The following is a 19602-nucleotide window of genomic DNA, read 5'->3' on the forward strand; positions in this document are numbered from 1 at the left end:
AATTATTCTTGTCCTACGTTGGTTTTGCTCTCTAGGAAGCCTGAAACCAATTTACCATGCAATCAGCATGGTATATGTGCGCCATACCATAGAAAATACTCATTGGTGCTCCTTGATTTGATCATAAAATCTATTTTTAAATGGCTTAAGACAGCAAAATAGAATAATAACCACACTGTCAGCACAACTTTGGCCCTTACATAGATTCATTCCAGACTGAATCCATTATCATAGTCCTTTGGGAGAAAAAAATAAATTCTGAGAAACCAACAAAGATCTGTGTAATTTTCTTGATCTTTGATAACTATGACTTTAATTTGTAGTATACTATGTGCAATCCATAGAGTTAATTAGATGGCACTGCTAATCCTTACTTTTATGAAAACAGGCTTTTGATAATGATTTTTAAAACTGGAGATAGGACAAAATATTTATATTTAGGAACATTCTGATCAGATGCTATTCATTTCTTTCAACACCCACAATTTACTTTTAAGTTTGTCAAAGCCTAGCTTTGTTATTTCCATAATACAAATTAAAATGAAACATAGTGGCAAAAAAAAAATTCCTTCATATTATGTAATTGAGAATTGGCCAATTTATCAAATCTTTAAGAATTTTTTCTTTGGTTCAAATAATCTATTATGCCAACGTCCTGATGGAGCTCTGCTTGAACCTCCTACTCTGGAAACGTTTTCAGAATCCATGAGAGTCAGGATAATATTATAATAAGGACAACTTTTCTGAGTTATTGTACAAAGAAGAGATTGGTTACAAACATGCACAAGTATCAGTAAGAACTTACTTGAATACACCTCACAATTTACCCAGAGGTGCCATTTGATTTTGCATCCACGGTTAAGAACCCCTAATATAAGGAGGGGTCCTGAATGTCATGTTGCAATTACAAAGAAGAATTGCTTAAGTAATCAGAAAAGAAAATGGTATTGTTAAAAAGTTCTGGCATTGCGAGCTTGACTGAAAGAGAGAGAAGAGACAAAGCCGGGGGTCCTTGGGCTCTCCGACTAGTCCAAGTTTAACAAGCTCCCTTGGGCTTCCTTCACAATTCCCAGTGGAAGCAGTCAAAAGAAAGGCATGCCTCTCCTGTCCTCCTGACCCTCCATTTACTCACAAAACAACGGGCTTTAACAATCACGGAACAAAAACCACATTGCCCAATGTAACCTTCCAACCCCCAGAGCTGTATGGGCCGCTAATCCAGCGCACAAAAGCAGGCCGACCGCTCTTTTGTTCTGCCCGAGGCTGGGCGCAGCGCTGAGCAACAGCTGATCGGCTCTGGAACGTCCCAGCGGCGTGCCAGGGGCCTCCGATGTTTATTTAGCGCGCTGCTGTCTCGACGAGGGGCCTCTGGGAGCCGGCTGCACGCTCGCCCGCAGAGGAGTCATGTACCGGCGCAGCTACGTCTTCCAGGCCCGCAAGGAGCAGTACGAGCGCGCCGAGGAGGCGCCGCACCCCGCCGAGCTGGACAGCCTGGTGGAGAGCCGGGCGGCTGCGCCGAGCCTGGCGCAGCTGCAGGGGCTCGGCGAGCGCGTGGCCGCCCACGTCCAGCGGGCCCGGGCGCTCGAGCAGCGCCACGCCGTCCTGCGGAGGCAGCTGGACGCCTTCCAGCGCCTGGACGAGCTGGCCGGCCCCGAGGATGCCCTCGCCCGCCACGTCGAGGGCAACCGCCAGCGCGCCCGGGATTTGGCCGCCGAGCGCACCCGGTTGGAGCGCCAGGGAGCAGAGGCGCAGCGCGCCCTCTGCGAGTTCCGAAGCAAGTAAGCGCAGCCGTGGGAGTAAAGAGGCAGCGCGGGCCGGGAGAGCGCTGCCCCCGGAGGTGGGAGGGCCGTCTCCGGGCCCAGGCGACCGGTGACTTCATCCCGGCAGAGGCACGCACGTGCTGCATCTCCCTAAGATAGGACTAGCTTCCATTTTGGTGGCACGTCACGGTTTGCATGAAATCGTGTAATTTGCTGTTAATGTCTTTTAGAGTCTAGATCTAAGTTACGTGCAATGAAATGCACAGATTTTAAGTGTGTAGCTCAGTGAGCTTGACGAATGTATTAACAGATACCCATGTAACTACTAAAACAAGCAAGATATTCCTCTACCCCAGAAAGTTACCTTCTGCCCTTTCCCAGCCTTTGCTTCCCTCTCCCCAGTCCCCCCAAGCAGAGGCACCCAGCGTTCTGATTTCTGTCACCATAGATTACTATTGCCTGTTCTGGAATCTTCTAGACCTATTCTTATGTGTCTGGCTCCTTCCGCTCAGCACAGTGTTTTTGAGATGTGTCGATGTTATTTAATCCTCACAGCCTCACCCTGTTATAGACGGTACTGCACCCAGTTTACAGATGAGGAGACTGAGGTTCAGACAATGTAGAGATTGGGGGCAAGGTCACTCAGCTGGTGGATCGCTGCACTGGGACTGGAATTCAAGTCTTGAGCATGCTAAGTCTAACGGCCTTCACTGCATCACAGCGGACACCTGGACATTGCTTCAGCGTGTGCCTGCTAGTGTCTGGCCCCTCAAAGTGTGATCCATGGACCAGCAGCATTGCCATCCCCCAGGATCTTGTTAAAAATGGAGACTCTTGGGCCCACCCCAGAGCTCCTGAATCAGACTCTGAAAAAGACCCCCAGGTGATTCGTCGTTTAAGTTAACGACCTTGAAGTTTCAGAGGTCCTGCTCCTGGGCAATGTCCCCCCTTTTGACAGACTGAATAATGTGTTAAAATCACCCAAAAAGCTATTCAAAGAAAAAAGATGCTCAGCAACTTGTCAGCATCTTTCCAGGTGATAAAAGGGTGTGCGCTTTGATTCAGCTGGGCACTTCAGGGAATTTACCCTCTGATACTCACTCCAGGAGGTGTCAAAGGGCATGTCCACCAGGATATCCACTGCAGCGTGATCTGCAATAGCAAAGGCCTGGGACCAACCTGAAGGCCTGTTAATAGGAGTCAGATTATAAAATTGTGCTTCATTCATGCAATGGAATACTGTGCAATTGTGAAAAAAAGTAGTGTATTATCATCTATTTTAAGAAGACGGAGGTCAGAGTAGAGAGGTTTTGCTTGCATAAGAAAAAAGACGACACAAGCACACACACAGAAACCTAATAACACTGGTTACCTCTGGGAATAAGGAAGTAGGAGCAGAGGTGAGAGGGAGACTTTTACCTTTTTCTGTCATTTAAAAAAGTCTCTAACCATGTAAGAGATTTATCTGTTTAAAAATTATATAAATTAACTAAAAAATACAGATGTGCAGGCCCCATCCTGGACCTCAAGTGGGGCCCAGGTTTTTTATATTTAATGAGCTCCACTGGTGATTGCAGTGAACAGCCAGGTTTGAGGACCTCTGGTCTAGGGTAGCCAGAGGGTTTTCTTCACAAGTGCGTTGTGTTTGAGTTCCGCATTCTCAACCCCAGTCGTGGGCAGGATATTCAGCATTGGGTACTGAGCATATTTATCAGATCATGAGCACCGATTCCATTCCCATCAGTCCTTCTGTTTTTCTTTCTTTTTTTTTTTTTTTTTGGCCAAATTGCACATGTGGGATCTTATTTCCCCGACCAGGGATCGAACCCGTGCCCCCTGCAGTGGAAGCATGGAGTCCTAACCACTGGACCGCCAGGGAAATCCCTGTTTCTGGTTTTGATCCACAGAAATAGGTTTGCAGCTGGACGAATGCACCTGAAAATCCCTGTGGCCCTTCAAGGGGAAACTGAGGCTTGCAGAGGGCCTGTGGGTGGCAGGACTGGAACTTGGGTTTTTCACCCTAGGCCCATACCCTTTCCAGAACACTGTGTCTTAGAGAGAAGCTGTTCTTGGACTCCTGTGGAGTGAGGCCCAAACGTAGGACTTCATTCATACTAAGCTATGTTCCCTAAAGAGAATGGAAGTGAATGCTGGTTGACACCCAGGGCAGTTCCATGGGTCATCAGAGTACCTCCGATCCCCAAATGGCCTTTACCTGGTCCTTGGGCCACAGTCAGCTGTGATCTGGCTGGGCCGGCATGACTCCCAGGAGCCTTCGTTGGAGGAGTGGCCATGATGCGTCCTCCTGATTTCACTGGGCTCTGAGTTGTATGTCCATCGTGGAGCCGACCCTTCAGGCGCTGTGATTTATTTGATAATTCTCTTTAATTTATTCCCTCCCATTGCCCCCTTGGAGAAGTTTTGATGTTTTAACTTGAGTAGTGAGACTTGAAAATCATTATAAAAATCAGACCCATCTACATGCATGGGTACACACACCGAGTTTGGTTTAATTCCAGAGGTGAGGTGATGATTAGCCAGAACCAGGTGAAATTAATGCAGAAATAGGAAGGTGTATGCAGCCTTGTTAGGTATGTTCTTTACCTGGGTAGTTGAATGATTTCAAAATCAGGTCTTCAGCACATCAAACAAAGGCTAAATAAAATAAAAACTAAATAAAATAAAAACAAAACTACCAAAATACAATGATGAATAGAGTCAATTATCCAAATCGCTGAAAACCAAAAATAATCCTGTAAAACAATCAGGTAATTGAAGCCAAAGTGGTTTTTTCCACCTTATGAATTCACTTTTATATTCACTTCTATGAATATATGAATATATTATGAATTCTTACAATGAACTCTTTATAATGAAATCACTCGTCTGTAATAAAATATCTAGGCTTGTCTAAGCATGAAAATTGCATTAATATGTTGTTTATTAAATATGTTTTTAAGCTACAGAAATTCTTGGATGTTTCTAGCAGGAAGAAGCAATGAGAAAATTAGATTTTGTTAACAGTTTTATTCTTAAAGCTAATTAAACATTAAAAAACATCATTTCTGGCTCCATTAGAGGCACACAGAAAAGAAACTGTTAAATGTGACATCCTGGTGTGAAAGGTAAAACTGATGCAAATATATTTTGCTTACTGGTTATAGCTGAGCTGCTTAGGTGGCTCTAGAACTGGAAACACTTAGAACAGTGTTCCTATACCTCATGTTCTTCCCTGAAGTCAAGACTTTTCATTCTGAGGCACGATTTCCCAGCACCTGTCACAGTATAAAGTCCTTGACTTGACCCATGGCATGGGTGTACAGGGACACAGAAAGCGATGCTTTGTGGCATCCCTGTTTCAGGTGCAGGAGGAAGGGATGCAGAAGGACACACCTGCACCATCTTGTACCGCAGATACCTGGAAGGGGCCACAGACATGCTTACATCCCATTGGTCAGGACCACACTGAGCTGCAAGGAAGGCTGGGAAATGCAGTCTCCCTTCTAGGCAGCCCTGTGGCCACCAAACATGACGGGCTCTAAGTCCTATTAGAATGGATATTGGGGACAGCTTGCAGGGAACGAGGTCGGGGGTCATTTGGGAAGGGGCTTTCTCTTTTTCTTCAGGGGGTGAAATTCCCCCTAGAAGGAAACTCATTTTGACCAGAATGATTTCTGGGGTCTCTCTGCTTCCTTGATCTTTACCATTTTTTTTAGAAGTCCAGGGAAGAAGTCGACTAGGAGAAAAAAAATACACCTGCTCCTAGTATCTGCTGCTTTATTAATCTTGTGTATGTTTAACTTTGAGGGTGTCCCTGCTCTACCCAGGCAGCAAGGTGTGGCTGTCAGGACACAGTTTTGTTGTCAGACTCACATCTGAGTCCTGCACCCCTCTCTTAGTTTGGAGTCCTTGAAGCCGAGCCTGAGAAAGTCGCTTATTTGGGAGGTGGCATCAGGGAGCACCAGTTGCGGAGTGAGGAGGTTATAGGCAGCAAGGGAAAGGAGCCAACACTGAGTGCGTCACCCGTCAAGTTACCTGCATGGCCACTGGAGGCCACCTGCGGGGTGGAGAGCACACCTCAGTGATCCCAGCTGAGGACCAGGGAGCCAGGGTGTGTACGTACCCACTCGCCCTGTCAGAGCTTGCAGGCTGCTCCCAGGGGCACTGACTCTCTGAGCCGTCCAGCCTGCCCTGCCTGCCAGCCCACAGGAGGCCCCTGGTGTGCAGGGCAAGGCCGCACAGATGCGGGTGAAGTGCCAGGAGCACCTGCGGAGGCCTCAGGCCAGTTTCTCAACCTCGGTTTCCTTGTCTTTCCCGAGGGGATAACAGGAACTGCTGTATTCCAGGATTTTGTGAGGATTAAATGGCGTAACCCAGAAAAGCTGACACGTGATGATAAATACAATAGTATAGGGTATCCGGACCAGGTCAGGTTAGTGCTGTTTGATGTAACAGATCGTTAGTACAGCCTCCCAGTCTCTGTGCTGCCGCCGCACTTGGGGTACAGGTGTGCTGGGATCTGATTCCTGCATCTTCGAGTGGCTGGGAGGGGGCACTGGGGGGCTGGGGCTGGGACTCCGGGCCGGGAGGCTCCTGTCCATCTATGCGGCCACTGGCGGCACTTCCTGCATGTGCAGGGATGTGCAGAAGGTTGGGAAGGAGTGGGCTCCAAAATGCAGCCTCAGCTCCTGCTTCCCTTAATGAGAGGGGGTAGGACTCAGGTTAATTGAATGCTGATTGTGTGACCACACATACCGGATCACGGAAGCTGCCCAACTCTCCCTTCTGTGTCCCATCTGCAGGTATGAAAATGAGTGTGAGTGTCAGCTGCTGCTGAAAGACATGCTCAAACGGCTAAACAAGGTGAGCTGAGCCCGTCCTTGGGTTTGAGTAGATTCATGGCAAGACGGAGCTAAACGGCGGAACGGTTGTTTCGCGCGCTGCCTCTTTGTGTTCTTCCAGGATTCCCCTATTTCTTTTGCTGTCATTCTCCTTCTTTCTTAAAAAATTTATTTTAATGAGGTATAGTTGACTTACAATGTTGTGTTAATTTCTGCTGTATGGCAAAGTGACTCAGTTATGCACATATATACATTCTTTTTCATATTCTTTTCCATTATGGTTTATCACAGGATACTGAATATAGTTCCCTGTGCTCTACAGTAGGACCTTGTTGTTTATCCATCCTATATACACTAGTTTGCATCTGCTGACCCCAAACTCCCACTCCATCCCTCCCCCACCACCTCCCTCCCCCTTGGCAACCACAAGTCTGTTCTCTATGTCTGTGTGTCACTCTCCTTCTTGACTTTGTAATTTCAACTAAATCTTTGTGAGTGAATGCACACACCCACACACACTCCTCTACCACAAGCTAAATGAGCTCGTGAGAGATCCCTAGACGGTTAAGCTCATTGGTTTGCTTGGCTATCAAAACGGGCCAGCGTTACAGGGACTGGCTGTTGTCTGCACCTAACTTAGGAGGGAACTTGCTCCGGACGGTGGTTATCTGGATGCAATGCTACCTTATCCTGTTGGCTAAGAGTCTTGAGATTACTCCTCCCCAGGGAAAGTCTCAAGAGAATAGAGGACGAAATTTCCTTTTACCCTCAAGCTCCTCACACTTGAAGCATGAACAGTCGCCATGTGCGAGGCACCAGGATTCTTAGCTTCTTGCTGGAGACCCTCCTGCAGAGGTTGGGTGGAGTTGTTCTTTGCAGGGGCAGTTTCCTTCTTTGGATCCTCCATCCCCATCCTAACTGATTGGATTTTCTGCTGTAGCCAGGAGAACTTGACTACCAGATAGCAGAATAACTGTGGACCACAGAGGTTGGACGAAACCAGGGATGGCAAAGAGCTGTAAGCATTATCCTTTTCTGATTATTTCAGAGCTCAGATGTCAGAGGGGAAGGACCTATGGGAACTGGTTATTTAAAGGGTTGCTTGTTCAGGGTACCTGGCTGCCTTCCCCCTTCCCCGTTCCCCACCCCTAACCTCATTGCTGATAAAATCGATCACCCTTCCCTGCTGCGCCCAGATGTGGCCTTAAGATTCTTCTCCACCTGGTTGCCGTATGATCCAGCAATCCCACTCCTGGTCATACATCCGGACAAAACTCTAATTCAAAAAGATACATGCACCCCAGTGTTCATAGCAGCACTATTTACAATAACCAAGACATGGAAACAACCTAAGTGTCCATCAACAGATGAATGGATAAAGAAGATGTGGTATTTATATACAACAGAATACTACTCAGCTATAAAAAAGAATGAAATAATGCCATTTGCAGCTACACGGATGGACCTAGAGATTATCATACTCAGTGAAGTAAGTCAGAAAGAGAAAGACAAATATCGTATGATATTGCTTATATGTGGAATCTAAAGTATGACACAAATGATCCTATCTATGAAACAGAAACAGACTCACAGACATAGAGAACTGACTTGTGGTTGCCAAGGGGGAGGGGGGTGGTGGTGGAGGGATGGATTGGGAGTTTGGGGTTAGCAGATGCAAACTAGTATATATAGGTTGGATAAACAACAAGGTCCTACTGTACAGCACAGGGAACCGTATTCAATATCCTGTGATAAACCATGAAAAAATGTGAAAAAGAATGTATATATGTGTATGACCGAATCACTTTGCTGTACAGCAGAAATTAATGCAACATTGTAAATGAACTATATTTCAATAAAATAAATGAAAAAAAAATAAGATTCTTCTCCACAGGAACCCCAGGCAACTTCAGACAGCTCAGGGTTAGCTCGGAGTGTTTGCCACTAATTTCCTGGCTTCGTCCAACGTCTGTTGTCTAGGATTATTCCGCTAGTCGGTGGGAAAGTCAGAACTACACTCTAGGGACACTGAATATTGCTTTGTGTATGTTACTGACTGTATGATATTTCTGTGACCATCTCTGTGTGAGCATCTAATGTATTGTCCAGCTCGGGACACTGTGTGAAGCTGATGCTGTCAGTAATTACGCAGGTCGACTGTTAGAAGCTGGACTGTCTCAGGCCAATGGAACAGATGGGCACACAGAAGTGAGCACAGAGATGGCGGGGAGGGTGTCCTGCAACGGAGCCCTAAGCACACAGCTCATGACTGGCCGTGTGCTGAGCTGGGTTTCAAGGACCCAAGGCCTGCTGGAAGTCTGCGTGGAGTGGGGCCTTATTAGTATTTGCCCTCACTCAGCTCTCAGCTGACACTTGTGGCTCACCCCCATTTGTGTTTTTGGTGGCGATTCCAGGCTGGCAGGTGGGGCTGCCGTCTTGTCCATCGGCCGAGGCCTTCAGGAACAGGGGCACCTGACACCCTTCGCCTTAGGTGCCAGTTCAGCCCCTCCGCAGCACACCTCGTTTTGCTTTGTGACTGTTTGTCCTCCCTGCAAGCAGGGCTTTCTCTGGACTGGGCCCTAAGGTTGTTGCTCACGTGGTACCATCCTGGGCATTCCTTGAAGAAGAGAGAGAAAGAACTTAGTCCTTTTTACCTTTGGTGGCAAGTGACACTGGATCTAAAAACAAGCTCAAATCTTCTGGGGTTTTTTTTTTCTCTCTTATTACAAAAGCAATGCCTATTCCCAGTAGAAAAATAAGACAGTAGAAAGAAAATGAAAAATAAGGGAAAGGCATTCCACCATTTCCCCCCGTCATACTGTGATGTAGCGTGTGGACAATTGGGGTATGAGTCCCGTGAGAATGTTACGAAGGTTCTGGGGAAAGATGGGACCAAGCACGCGGGCGGGCGGGGGCAGCACATCAGCGTGGCTGTTCCCGGGTCCAGGGAAAGACACTTCTCCCCACAAGAACTGTGCCATCCACAACAGGAGGGTAGCCTGCTAGCAAGACCCTTCACACTGTCGCTCAGTATCCCTCTCTGAGGCTCAGCTTCTTCGTCTGGAAAATGGGAACAATGCTAGTTCCCACCACCATAGGAGCAGGTGTCCGTCTGCATGCCTGGTGAGAGTTAAATGACATAATAATGCACGTGACCTGCCTGTTACAGTTGTTATTACAGGTCACGCGATGTGATGGACGCCAGCTTAGTTTTCTCGGGAAGTGGCTGCGTACCCCTGGTGGAGTGGGAGTGCGTGGAGGAACACCTTTTTTTTTTTTTTTTGCGGTACGCGGGCCTCTCACCGCTGCGGCCTCCCCCGTCGCGGAGCACAGGCCCCGGACGCGCAGGCCCAGCGGCCATGGCGCACGGGCCCAGCCGCTCCGTGGCGTGTGGGATCCTCCCAGACTGGGGCACGACCCCGCGTCCCCTGCATCGGCAGGCGGACTCTCAACCGCTGCGCCACCAGGGAAGCCCAGGGAACAGCTTTTTAATAGCTGTGAATTTATTTTTATGACTACCTTTTCTCTATAGCAGGTGACATTAAAAAAAAAGTTTCTTTTTAAATGCATGTCAATAAACATGAATCAATTTGAAAAAAATACGGGGTGAGTAATAGTAGAAGATTTTGGATGTAGCAGAAATCACAGGCACAGGATGCAAATACAGTGAATCGGGAGGTCCCTGCACTAGCTCACGGGAGCCTCGGAACAGCCTTTTGGATTTTGTTTATTTTACCCTCAGATAACCCGGTCCGATCGCCCCTCTGTCAGGGGGGAACTCACCCTTGCTGAGGCTAAACGACTTCAGAGACCCGCAGCCCACCCGCGGCAGGTGTGGGCAAGAGCCAGGTGCTCTGTGTCCAAGGCTCATTCTTTCCCTCCCAAGGACAGTCAGGGAACCGCTGTCTCTCAGGAGACAGACGCAGAGCCGGAGTCTCTGGGTGAAGGTGGCCACTTCCCATTAGATGTTGGTGCCCTGTCCATCCCCCCAGGCCGCCCTCAATGTCACATAGAGATGCTGAGCCTGCTGGCAGCTTCCTGCATCTGTCTGGCTTGGGAACGTCTGCAGTGGCAGGGGGCACAGTCCAGAAGTGTGGGCATTAGCACCCCAGGGGCGACCCTCCGCCACTGGGGGACAGGAGGGGGTGACTGAGTCCCTGGCTGGCCCACCCTTCGTCCCGACAGTTCAGAGGTGAGTTTCCCAGTCTCCTGGGGGACTGAGCCCATTGCCCACAGTGGGAACCCGCTCATTCCACACCTTTATTGGCTTTGTTCTTTTCCCTGTGTCACTACCCCACCCCTTCCAGTGCTCCTGGGATTACCTCTCAGATAAGGGACCCTTTCCCAGTCCTTGCCTCGGGGTCTGTTTCTGAAAACTCAAATTAAGACAGCCGCTCAAGGGTCAGCCAGCTGGACCTTCAGGTTCTCTGTCCACTGAGATGGTCACTGGAGAAGAAGGAGGTGAAATGGTACAGTAGAATTCACATCTTGTTGGCTGTCGGTCACATCACTGATTTTAGTTGACAAAGCTTTGAATATCTACAGACGTCACATCATCTGGGTTTTGACTGTCAACGCAGCCTAATGTCCGTTTCCTTTGGTCCCTTTGGAAGGGATTGATCCCTGGGTGTGGCCGTGTGAAATGGGGTACACTAGGAATCTCTGACCCAGTCTTTGTGTCTGGCTTGGAAAATATCACAATGTATGGACAGGACTGGTTGCCACCATGTTCATAAAGCTGCCGTCTATGTATACTGCCCAGGTAATTAAACCTCCAGAGCAGAGTGCCTGTATTAACAGCCAGCCGCTCCTTGCTATGCACTTGGAAATGAAATAAATTCCTCAACATACTACTTACATACTCGGGCCAAAGTTATTCAGATTTTCAGCCTTTGGATGTGGTAAGCATTCCTGGTGACTTTTATTTTATCTTTGTCTATTGACATTTTTTTTGTTTTTTATTCTTAATTTTTTATTGAAGTATAGTTGATTCCCACTATTAGTTTTAGGTGTACAACATAGTGATTCAGTATTTTTAAAGATTATACTCCATTAAAAGTTATTAGAACTGATGACTTTTTTTAAAAGAAAGTATTTATTTTGGCTGAGCCAGGTCTTTAGTTGCGGCACGCAGGATCTTTAGTTGCAGCATGTGGGATCTAGTTCCCCGACCAGGGATTGAACCCGGGTCCCCTGCATCGGGAGCACAGAATCTTAACCACTGGACCACCAGGGAAGTCCCTAGAACTGATGACTTTAAAATATTTGGGTTTGGCTAATCTCTAGGACTCATTATGTATATTGCCAATTTGAAAATAATGTAGGTGCTAGTCGAATGCTTTCACCGGAAAACAATTTTAGAAAATACCTAAAGCTGCCGTATGTGCTTTTCCATGTAAGTCGTGTATCTTAAACGTGTCTGGAAAGGAGCAAGAGGCAGGGGAGTTCAGGGGGGGTGAAAGGATGGGGCACGAAGCTTTTGATTTCAGGGCTACAAGCCTTCATATGTCCAGGAATTCCTCTGAGGCTGGAAATGAACTTCTGGAGAAGAGGAGAGCCATCTGGGGAAGAAGAGTGTAGGAGGAGGCTGGTGGTGGGCGGCTGGAAGAACAGAAGGCAGAGGAAGCGTGAGGAAGGATGCAGAGGGTGAGAGTGGAGTCGAGGAAGGCAAGGTGGTGGGAGGAGGGAGGGTGGGGAGTGGAGGGACGTGCCCAGCTTCTCCAGGTCAGCGTGAGCCCTGGAAGGAAAGCAGCTCTAACATTTTTGGAAAGGTTTTTGACGTCCAGGATTGAAGTAGGTGTTTTTTTATTTTTATTTTTTTTTTGCGGTACGCAGGCCTCTCACTATTGTGGCCTCTCCTGTTGTGGAGCACAGGCTCCAGATGCGCAGGCTCAGCAGCCATGGCTCACGGGCCCAGCCGCTCCGCGACATGTGGGATCTTCCCGGACCAGGGCCCAAACCCGTGTCCCCTGCATCGGCAGGCGGACTCTCAACCACTGCGCCACCAGGGAAGCCCAGTAGGTGTTTTTTTTAATCAAACCCTAATTAACTAGAAATCTTAATGAATTTGAATACCCATTCTTTAGCAGTTGTTTTTTTTTTGTTTGTTTTTGTTTATTTTTTTAGTTGGGCTGGATTTGGGGCTGCGTGTGGATACAGACAGTTGGGTTTTTAATGGATTTCCAGCACCTCTGTGACTGGGTTGGCAAGGCTGATTTTTCAAGGGTATATAGGACTCTAGTTATTTCTTCAGTTACTTTCTCAGAAATCGTCTAGGCTAGCGGTTCTGAAACTTCCTGTGCATCAGAATCACCTGGAGGGCATGTTAAAACACAGATTCCTGGGCCTCCACCCCAGAAATTCTGATCCGGTAGGTCTGGGATCCACCAGATTTTTTACGTTTCTAATCATTTCCAGATGGTGTGGTCCAGGGACCACACTTTGAGAACCACTGGCCTCGATGAAACCATACACAGTATCAGGGCTGGAGTGTTTTCTAAAATTAGAATATTGGCCCAGAGTCTCGATTTGGAAAAATCTAGACGCTTCGGCTGGAGCTTTGGAAAATGCAGCTGACAGCATCCAAAAGCATAATAAAAACACAAGCGTCTACACATTTCTGAGTTCTGGTGCAAACAAAAGAAAACCCTTCCAAACGAATGCTTCTCCCCGTATCAGCAACTGCACATTCCAGCGGCAGCAACGCACCTTTGGGAGTGTCACTCTTTTAAAGGTTGGCTGATGGGACCTAAGAGTGGTTGTTTGGCTTGACCCTGAGAGGGAGGTGGGGGATGAACAGCAAGCACCTTGCAGGACAGGGTCAGGACTCAGCCCTCAACTCCTGACTAGTAGAGGGAAGATCGCATTCCCATTATCTCCAGTTAACCTCTGTTAACTAGCTGAACGGCCCACTGGTGCGATATCTCCCCGTCCGTAAGGTGAGACTCCAGTTTCTGAGCTGCGTTTGTCAGAGTCCTCGGGTTCCATGGATTTGCTGAAGGGCCTCTGAGGGAGGAGGGTTGCCAGCCGATCGGGGTTCCTGTCCCCCGTCCTGTCCTTCGAGAAGCACATCTCTGCTTTCCTTCTGTATGTTGGCTTCCCTGGGATATTTTGTTTGAAGGATGACACATGTGGCTTTAAAAAGTGTGAGGACCAATGACCTTTAGGGTCCCTTCTATTTTTTTTTAATTAATTAATTTGGTTGCACCGGGTCTTAGTTGCGGCTCGAGGGCTCCTTAGTTGTGGCATGTGAACTCTTAGTTGCGGCATGCATGTGGGATCTAGTTCCCCGACCACGGATCGAACCCGGGCCTCCTGCATTGGGAGCTTGGAGTCTTAACCACTGCACAACCAGGGAAGTCCCAGGGTCCCTTCTAGTTCTAAAATCTTGAGTGTTCGATTCCTTTATAAGTAATAACACAAAAGGTCCTTGAAACCTCACTTTCAGTTCTTCAGCTCCAGTGATTGTGTATCAATTGTGGGTGAATTTTTGGTAAAAATTACGATGTTTGAGAATTCCCTGCCCCATTCCATCCTCAGCAATCTTGAGGGGCCGAGGGTGGGGAGAGTAGAAAAGCATCCCGAAAGTGAAGGTGAAGCTCAGGTCTCCACCCCGCACTGCCTCCTCTCTGACCCGGATTTAGCCACGCCCACTCAGCAGTGTCCCATCCCCAGAGCTGAGAATCACTTTCACAAGGAACCACCGTGCCTCAAGGGGGTGGGGCTGATTTTCCTTCCCGTCGGTGTAGTCCTAGTAGGATTGTCCGCAAGACGACAGTCATGTGACCATGTGGGCCAATCGCAGCTCTCTCTCAGAGATGTGACTCCTGGGGGCGGAGATGAATGCCTTTGGAGCTGGGTCGTCCCAAGGGCTGTGCCGTGGACCCCAGCTGCTTAGATTGCTGGGACTTCCCTGGTTTCTGTCCTTCCCAAGGCCTGTCAATTACCCAGGATCTATCTGGTTCCTCAGCCCTTTCCCACTGCTGGAAAGACACCCAGGCTTACTTTCCTTCACCATGTCTGTCATGAAGGGGCTTCCCCAGGCTTATGTGACAGTCCTGAGTAATTCAGAAAGCCATTCATCAGGACCTCCAAGGGGCACCCCACCTTCCCTGGGGCGTTTGCACAAGAGCATCCGTAATGCTCTGCTCTCCCGGGGGCTGGGGGGGTGGGGAGAGTCGGACAGCACAGGTCTTGAAACAAGGGCAATACTATTGTGTTTTCATTGTACTCTGTGTGACCATCCCTGTGACACAGGATTTGAGGAGCCATCATTAAGCCCCCAGGATGGTAAACTCCTGAAGGCAGAGCGTATCAAAAGTCAGCGACTGGTTAACTCATTTATCAAAAGAATGAGCCCAGAAGCTAAAACACCCAAAGACGGATTTCACATTATTTTAGTTCAGAGCCCTGTACCTGGTGACATGCATCCCTTTTAATAATTTGGTTCATTCTTTTACTTCTGATTTAAAAATAATACTTCAGACCATGGGTGGGTCCCTTAAAGGGTGTGATTTTCACACACGCTGTTGCTTCTCTCGATGGGCAGTGGAGCTTGGACAGCGGAGGCCCAGCTCCAGGGCTGAGAAGTGGGTGGCACCTCAGGGAAAGCATGCAGGAGAGTCCAGGGGCTGCGGGTGAGGAACCGGCTCTGGGTCTTGGGGTCCTTCCCTTCTTCCCTCCCCACCTGTTTGCCCAGCGTTGGCATCCCTGGTATCCATGAAGGGATTTCAGAGTCTTCAGGGGAAAGGATTTGGTAACTGGAAATTAGAGGCTGAAAGGGCTGTGGGATTCACCCTAGAGCAGGAGACACTGAGGAAGACAAGATGGTCCACGTGTCTAAAATCAGTCCTCTAGACCTTCCGTGTCCAGCGCAGGGGCGACTAGCCATGTGAGGCTGGGGAGGGGTCAAAATGCAGAGAGTTCAAATCGATGTGATGTGTTGTGAGTGTGAAATACACACCAGGTTTCAAAGACCTAGGCTGGAAAAAAGGAAAATATCTCATCAATAGCTTTTAAAATGTTGATGACATGATAAAATGATAAGATTTTGGGTATATTGGGTGAAATAAAATATATTGTTAAAATTAATTTCACCTGTTTCTTTTATTTAATGGGGCTACTAAGAAATTTTAAATTATGCCTGAGGGTTGGACAACCCTGTATTAGAATAACATTTAATTTAAAAAATTTTATTATTATTATTATTTTTTTTGGCTGCATTGGGTCTTCGTTGCTGTGCGCGGGCTTTCTCTAGTTGCGACGAGCGGGAGCTACTCTTCATTGTAGTGCACAGGCTTCTCATTGCGGTGGCTTCTCCTGTTGTGGAGCATGGGCTCTAGGTGCGCGGGCTTCAGTAGTTGTGGCGCGTGGGCTCAGTAGTTGTGGCTCGCGGGCTTAGTTGCTCCGCAGCATATGGGATCTTCCCAGACCAGGGATTGAACCTGTGTCCCCTGCATTGTCAGGTGGATTTTTAACCACCGCACCACCAGGGAAGTCCCAACTTATTTAATTTTGGCTTGCATACACCTACACAAAAGGCATGTGTGAAGGTACATCGCTAACGATTGCAAATCGACCCATCTGATCTAGCACAACTCTTAAGTTCTTTAAGATAAACTCTGCAGTTCTCTTGGGTAAATAAAATAGTTTCAGAGGTTTGAGTTGGGTGAGGGTTAGCCGATCCCTGACAATCTTGCTGAAGTTTCAGACCAAATTCACGTGAATGGATATTTATTAAATAAGCCTTTTTTCTGATGCAGTCCCTAAGGTTCATACAGCCTCTTCTCCAGGCTCCATGAAGTCCCAGATCTCTGCTGTTTTAGGTGCTAAGGCAACACTTTGCATGAAAAGCTCATTCAAGGCAGGTGATACAATAGGGTCAGGATTCTGGTATCCTTGCTGTCATCGTCAGACAATCATATCTCCCTACACCAGCGGTCTTTTACAGGAACGATTATGAGGAATCAAGTGCCTTTCCTAAGAGTGCAGGCCTAATGCCTCCCTGGAACCTAAATGCTATTAGTACCAGGATGGCGCGTGTCCCAAAATATCCTGGCCTGTCCACATACCTTGACTGTCTTAACTCTGTTCATGCAGTGGTAGGAAGTATCTTAAATATTTTAGCAAACCACATTTCTACCTTTGTCGGTGAGAGCGCATTCCTAACGTTCATCATGCTTTTTAACAAGTCATTAGGAAGTCAGTAAAAATTCATTTAGCAAGCCCTCAGGTATTGGCAGGTGGGCGTGGCAGAGGGGGCAAGGAACTTGGACCCGTAACATTTCGCTGAATTGTTGAAGTATTTAAGTCAGTTCCCGACATCACAGCACTATCTTATGAAGAGCACAAATACTTACTCATACCTATTTGGTTGATCCAAACAAGATCAATGAGATATGGGCTTCTCTGGTGGCGCAGTGGTTAAGAATCCACCTGCCAATGCAGGGGACACGGGTTTGAGCCCTGGTCCGGGAAGATCCCACATGCTGCGGAGCAACTAAGCCCGTGCACCACAACTACTGAGCCTGCGCTCTAGAGCCCAAGAGCCACAACTACTGAAGCCCATGTGCCTAGAGCCCGTGCTCCGCAACAAGAGAAGCCCGCACGCAGCAACGAAGACCCAACACAGCCAAAAATGATAAATAAATAAAACAAATAAATTTATTGAAAAAAAAGATTAATGAGATAAAAGTTGGTGAATTATCAAAAAGTTTGGTGAGAACATTCAATCTTCTGTCCTAAGTGTTATTTCCAACTTGAAAGGAACAAACACTATTCACCACAGCAATCATGCTAAAACATGAATTTTATGTTGAAGATACATGGCCTCAAGGTGTCAACAGTCCTTGGGAGAAAACTATTAAAATTAAGGTTTCCTATCCCATAGGTTGTCTTCTCACTTCGTTGATGGTTTCTGTGCACAGGTGTTTTGAGTTTGATGTAGTCTCACTTGTAATTTTTTGATTTTGTTGCCTGTGCTTTAGGTGTCGTGTCCAAAAAAATCATTGCCAACACCCATGTCAGGGAGCTTTTTCCTGTTTTCTTCTTGGAGTTTTTGTTTCAGTATTAAATTATTTAAATCTTTCATCCATTTAGAGTTCATTTTTGTGAATGGTAAGATAGGGGTCTGGCTTCATTCTATTGTATTTGTTTATTTTTAATTTTTATTGGAGTATGGTTGACTTACAGTGTTGTGTTAGTCTAGCTTCATTCTAAAATAAAGGTTTCAGTGTTCAGGGAAAACTGTTTCTTAGTCTTAGAAACTCAACTCACTGATGATAGGATATAGAACAAATACAGATGTAACTTAAATTTTAAGGTTGTCGGTGTATAAATGTACTCTTTCCCCCTGATCTTTCTAGATCAAGGCTTCTCAACTCTGGCACTACTGACACTTCGGACTGGAGAATTCTTTCTTGTGTGGGGTTGTCCTAAGAATTGTAGGATATTAACAGCATCGGTGGCTGCTACCCACTAGATGCCGGTAGTAACACCCCCACCTCCCGCCCGCCCCTGCACCCCCCACCCCCCCACCCCCACCAAGTGGTGACAATTTAAAAAGCCTCGAGATTGTGCCAAATGTCCCCTTGGGGGCAAAATCACTCTCAGCTGAGAACTACTATTCTAGACCAGGTCCAATGGGCTAACCCAGTGCTTGGTTAGAAATGCAGAATCTCAGACGCCCTCCCAGACCCACCAAACAAGTCTGCATTTTGGTAAGACCTGGCCGATGTCACACCCACGCCCGTGCTTTCCGCCCCCCGCCCCCCGCGGCCCCTCAGAGTCGATGCCTCTCATTGCAGGAGGCAGATGAAGCCCTGCTGAGTAACCTGCGCCTTCAGATCGAAGCCCAGTTTCTGCAGGATGACATCAGTGCGGCCAAGGACAGGTACAAAAAGGTAACGATGACCCTTCTGTAGCCCTTCCCCCAAAAAACCAGTTCAGGGCACTCGTGGCTGAAAAAATGGGGTGGCTGGAGTGGGCTGCCCTGTGTGCGATGTCCCGAACCAAGCGGGGCTGGGCTGGTCGCTGGACGGCACCTAGTGAGCCAGACCTGCGGGGCTGTGGGAGGGATGGCAGTGTGTGGTGTGTGTGTGTGTGGGGGGGGGCGGTGTGTGTGTGTGTGTGGGGGTATGGGTCGGGGGGGGCCAGTATCTGTGCAGGACGTCACAGTCCACAGAGTAATTGCACACAGATCCGTCTTGATTAAGCTGTAGCCTGTTGACTGGTTCAGCTCAGAAAATGGAGAAAATGCAAAAATTGTAATTTAACGCTGTCTCTGAGGGAACACATGGCATGCAGGGGCCTCCTCGCATGTAGCGCTGTGCTCTGCCCCCACCCCTGCCAGCTTCTCACAGGTCTCACGTTGGGGGGGCCTTGGTGTTCTGGAAATGTCCAGTCCTGGAGCTGTGTAACCAAGGGCCAGTGGCCTAACCTCTCTGAGCTTCTTCATCTTCGAAATGCAAACGCCAGACTCTCCTTCCTGCACAGCCATGTCATCTGAGCATAGACACCTGTGGGCCTGGCCATGACCCTCAACCCTCGGGGCTGACCTCTCCAGGGAGCTTGGCCTCCCTCCAGCTGCAGTATCTGTGTCTCTGCCTCAGGACGGATGTGCACCAGGCAGCGGAGGGCAGGTCTGCCTCACAGGAAATGTTGGGGAGTTAATGCTGAGGGAGCAGCCTCAGCCAGGGACAGATGGAGTTGGTGGACACGTACCCCAGCTCCCTCTGCACCGGCTCCCAGAGAGCCGACTAGGACTGGTGCCCACAGGGGTAATTCAGCTGAAAACACAGTGTCTCACCTCCCCGCTCCACTGCTCATGTTTCCTGACATCTTTGCCCAAGCAAACTATTTGCACCCAGATCCTTCCCCCAGGGTCTGTCTCTTACTCAGCTGGGGCTGCTATGATGAAGTACCACAGACTGGGTGGCTTATGAGCAACAGAAATTCATTCCTCTCAGTTCTGGAGCCTGGAGCACCGAGATCAGCATGCCGGC

At 48.1% G+C, this 19602-nt stretch overlaps 1 protein-coding gene across 1 annotated transcript in view; it reads left to right on the forward strand.

Annotated features, from left to right (window-relative positions):
• The first annotated feature begins 1404 nt into the window (after positions 1 to 1404).
• The window catches only part of BFSP1 (beaded filament structural protein 1), a 37898-nt gene continuing 19700 nt past the window's right edge, over positions 1405 to 19602 (forward strand). Inside the window, exons 1-3 of the mRNA XM_004270395.3 lie at positions 1405 to 1778; positions 6563 to 6623; positions 18406 to 18501. Coding sequence (XP_004270443.1) covers positions 1405 to 1778; positions 6563 to 6623; positions 18406 to 18501 — 531 coding nt within the window. The remainder of the gene's footprint in view (positions 1779 to 6562; positions 6624 to 18405; positions 18502 to 19602) is intronic.

The sequence above is a fragment of the Orcinus orca genome, chromosome 16 (genome assembly GCF_937001465.1).
Source record: "Orcinus orca chromosome 16, mOrcOrc1.1, whole genome shotgun sequence".
NCBI lineage: Eukaryota > Metazoa > Chordata > Mammalia > Artiodactyla > Delphinidae > Orcinus > Orcinus orca.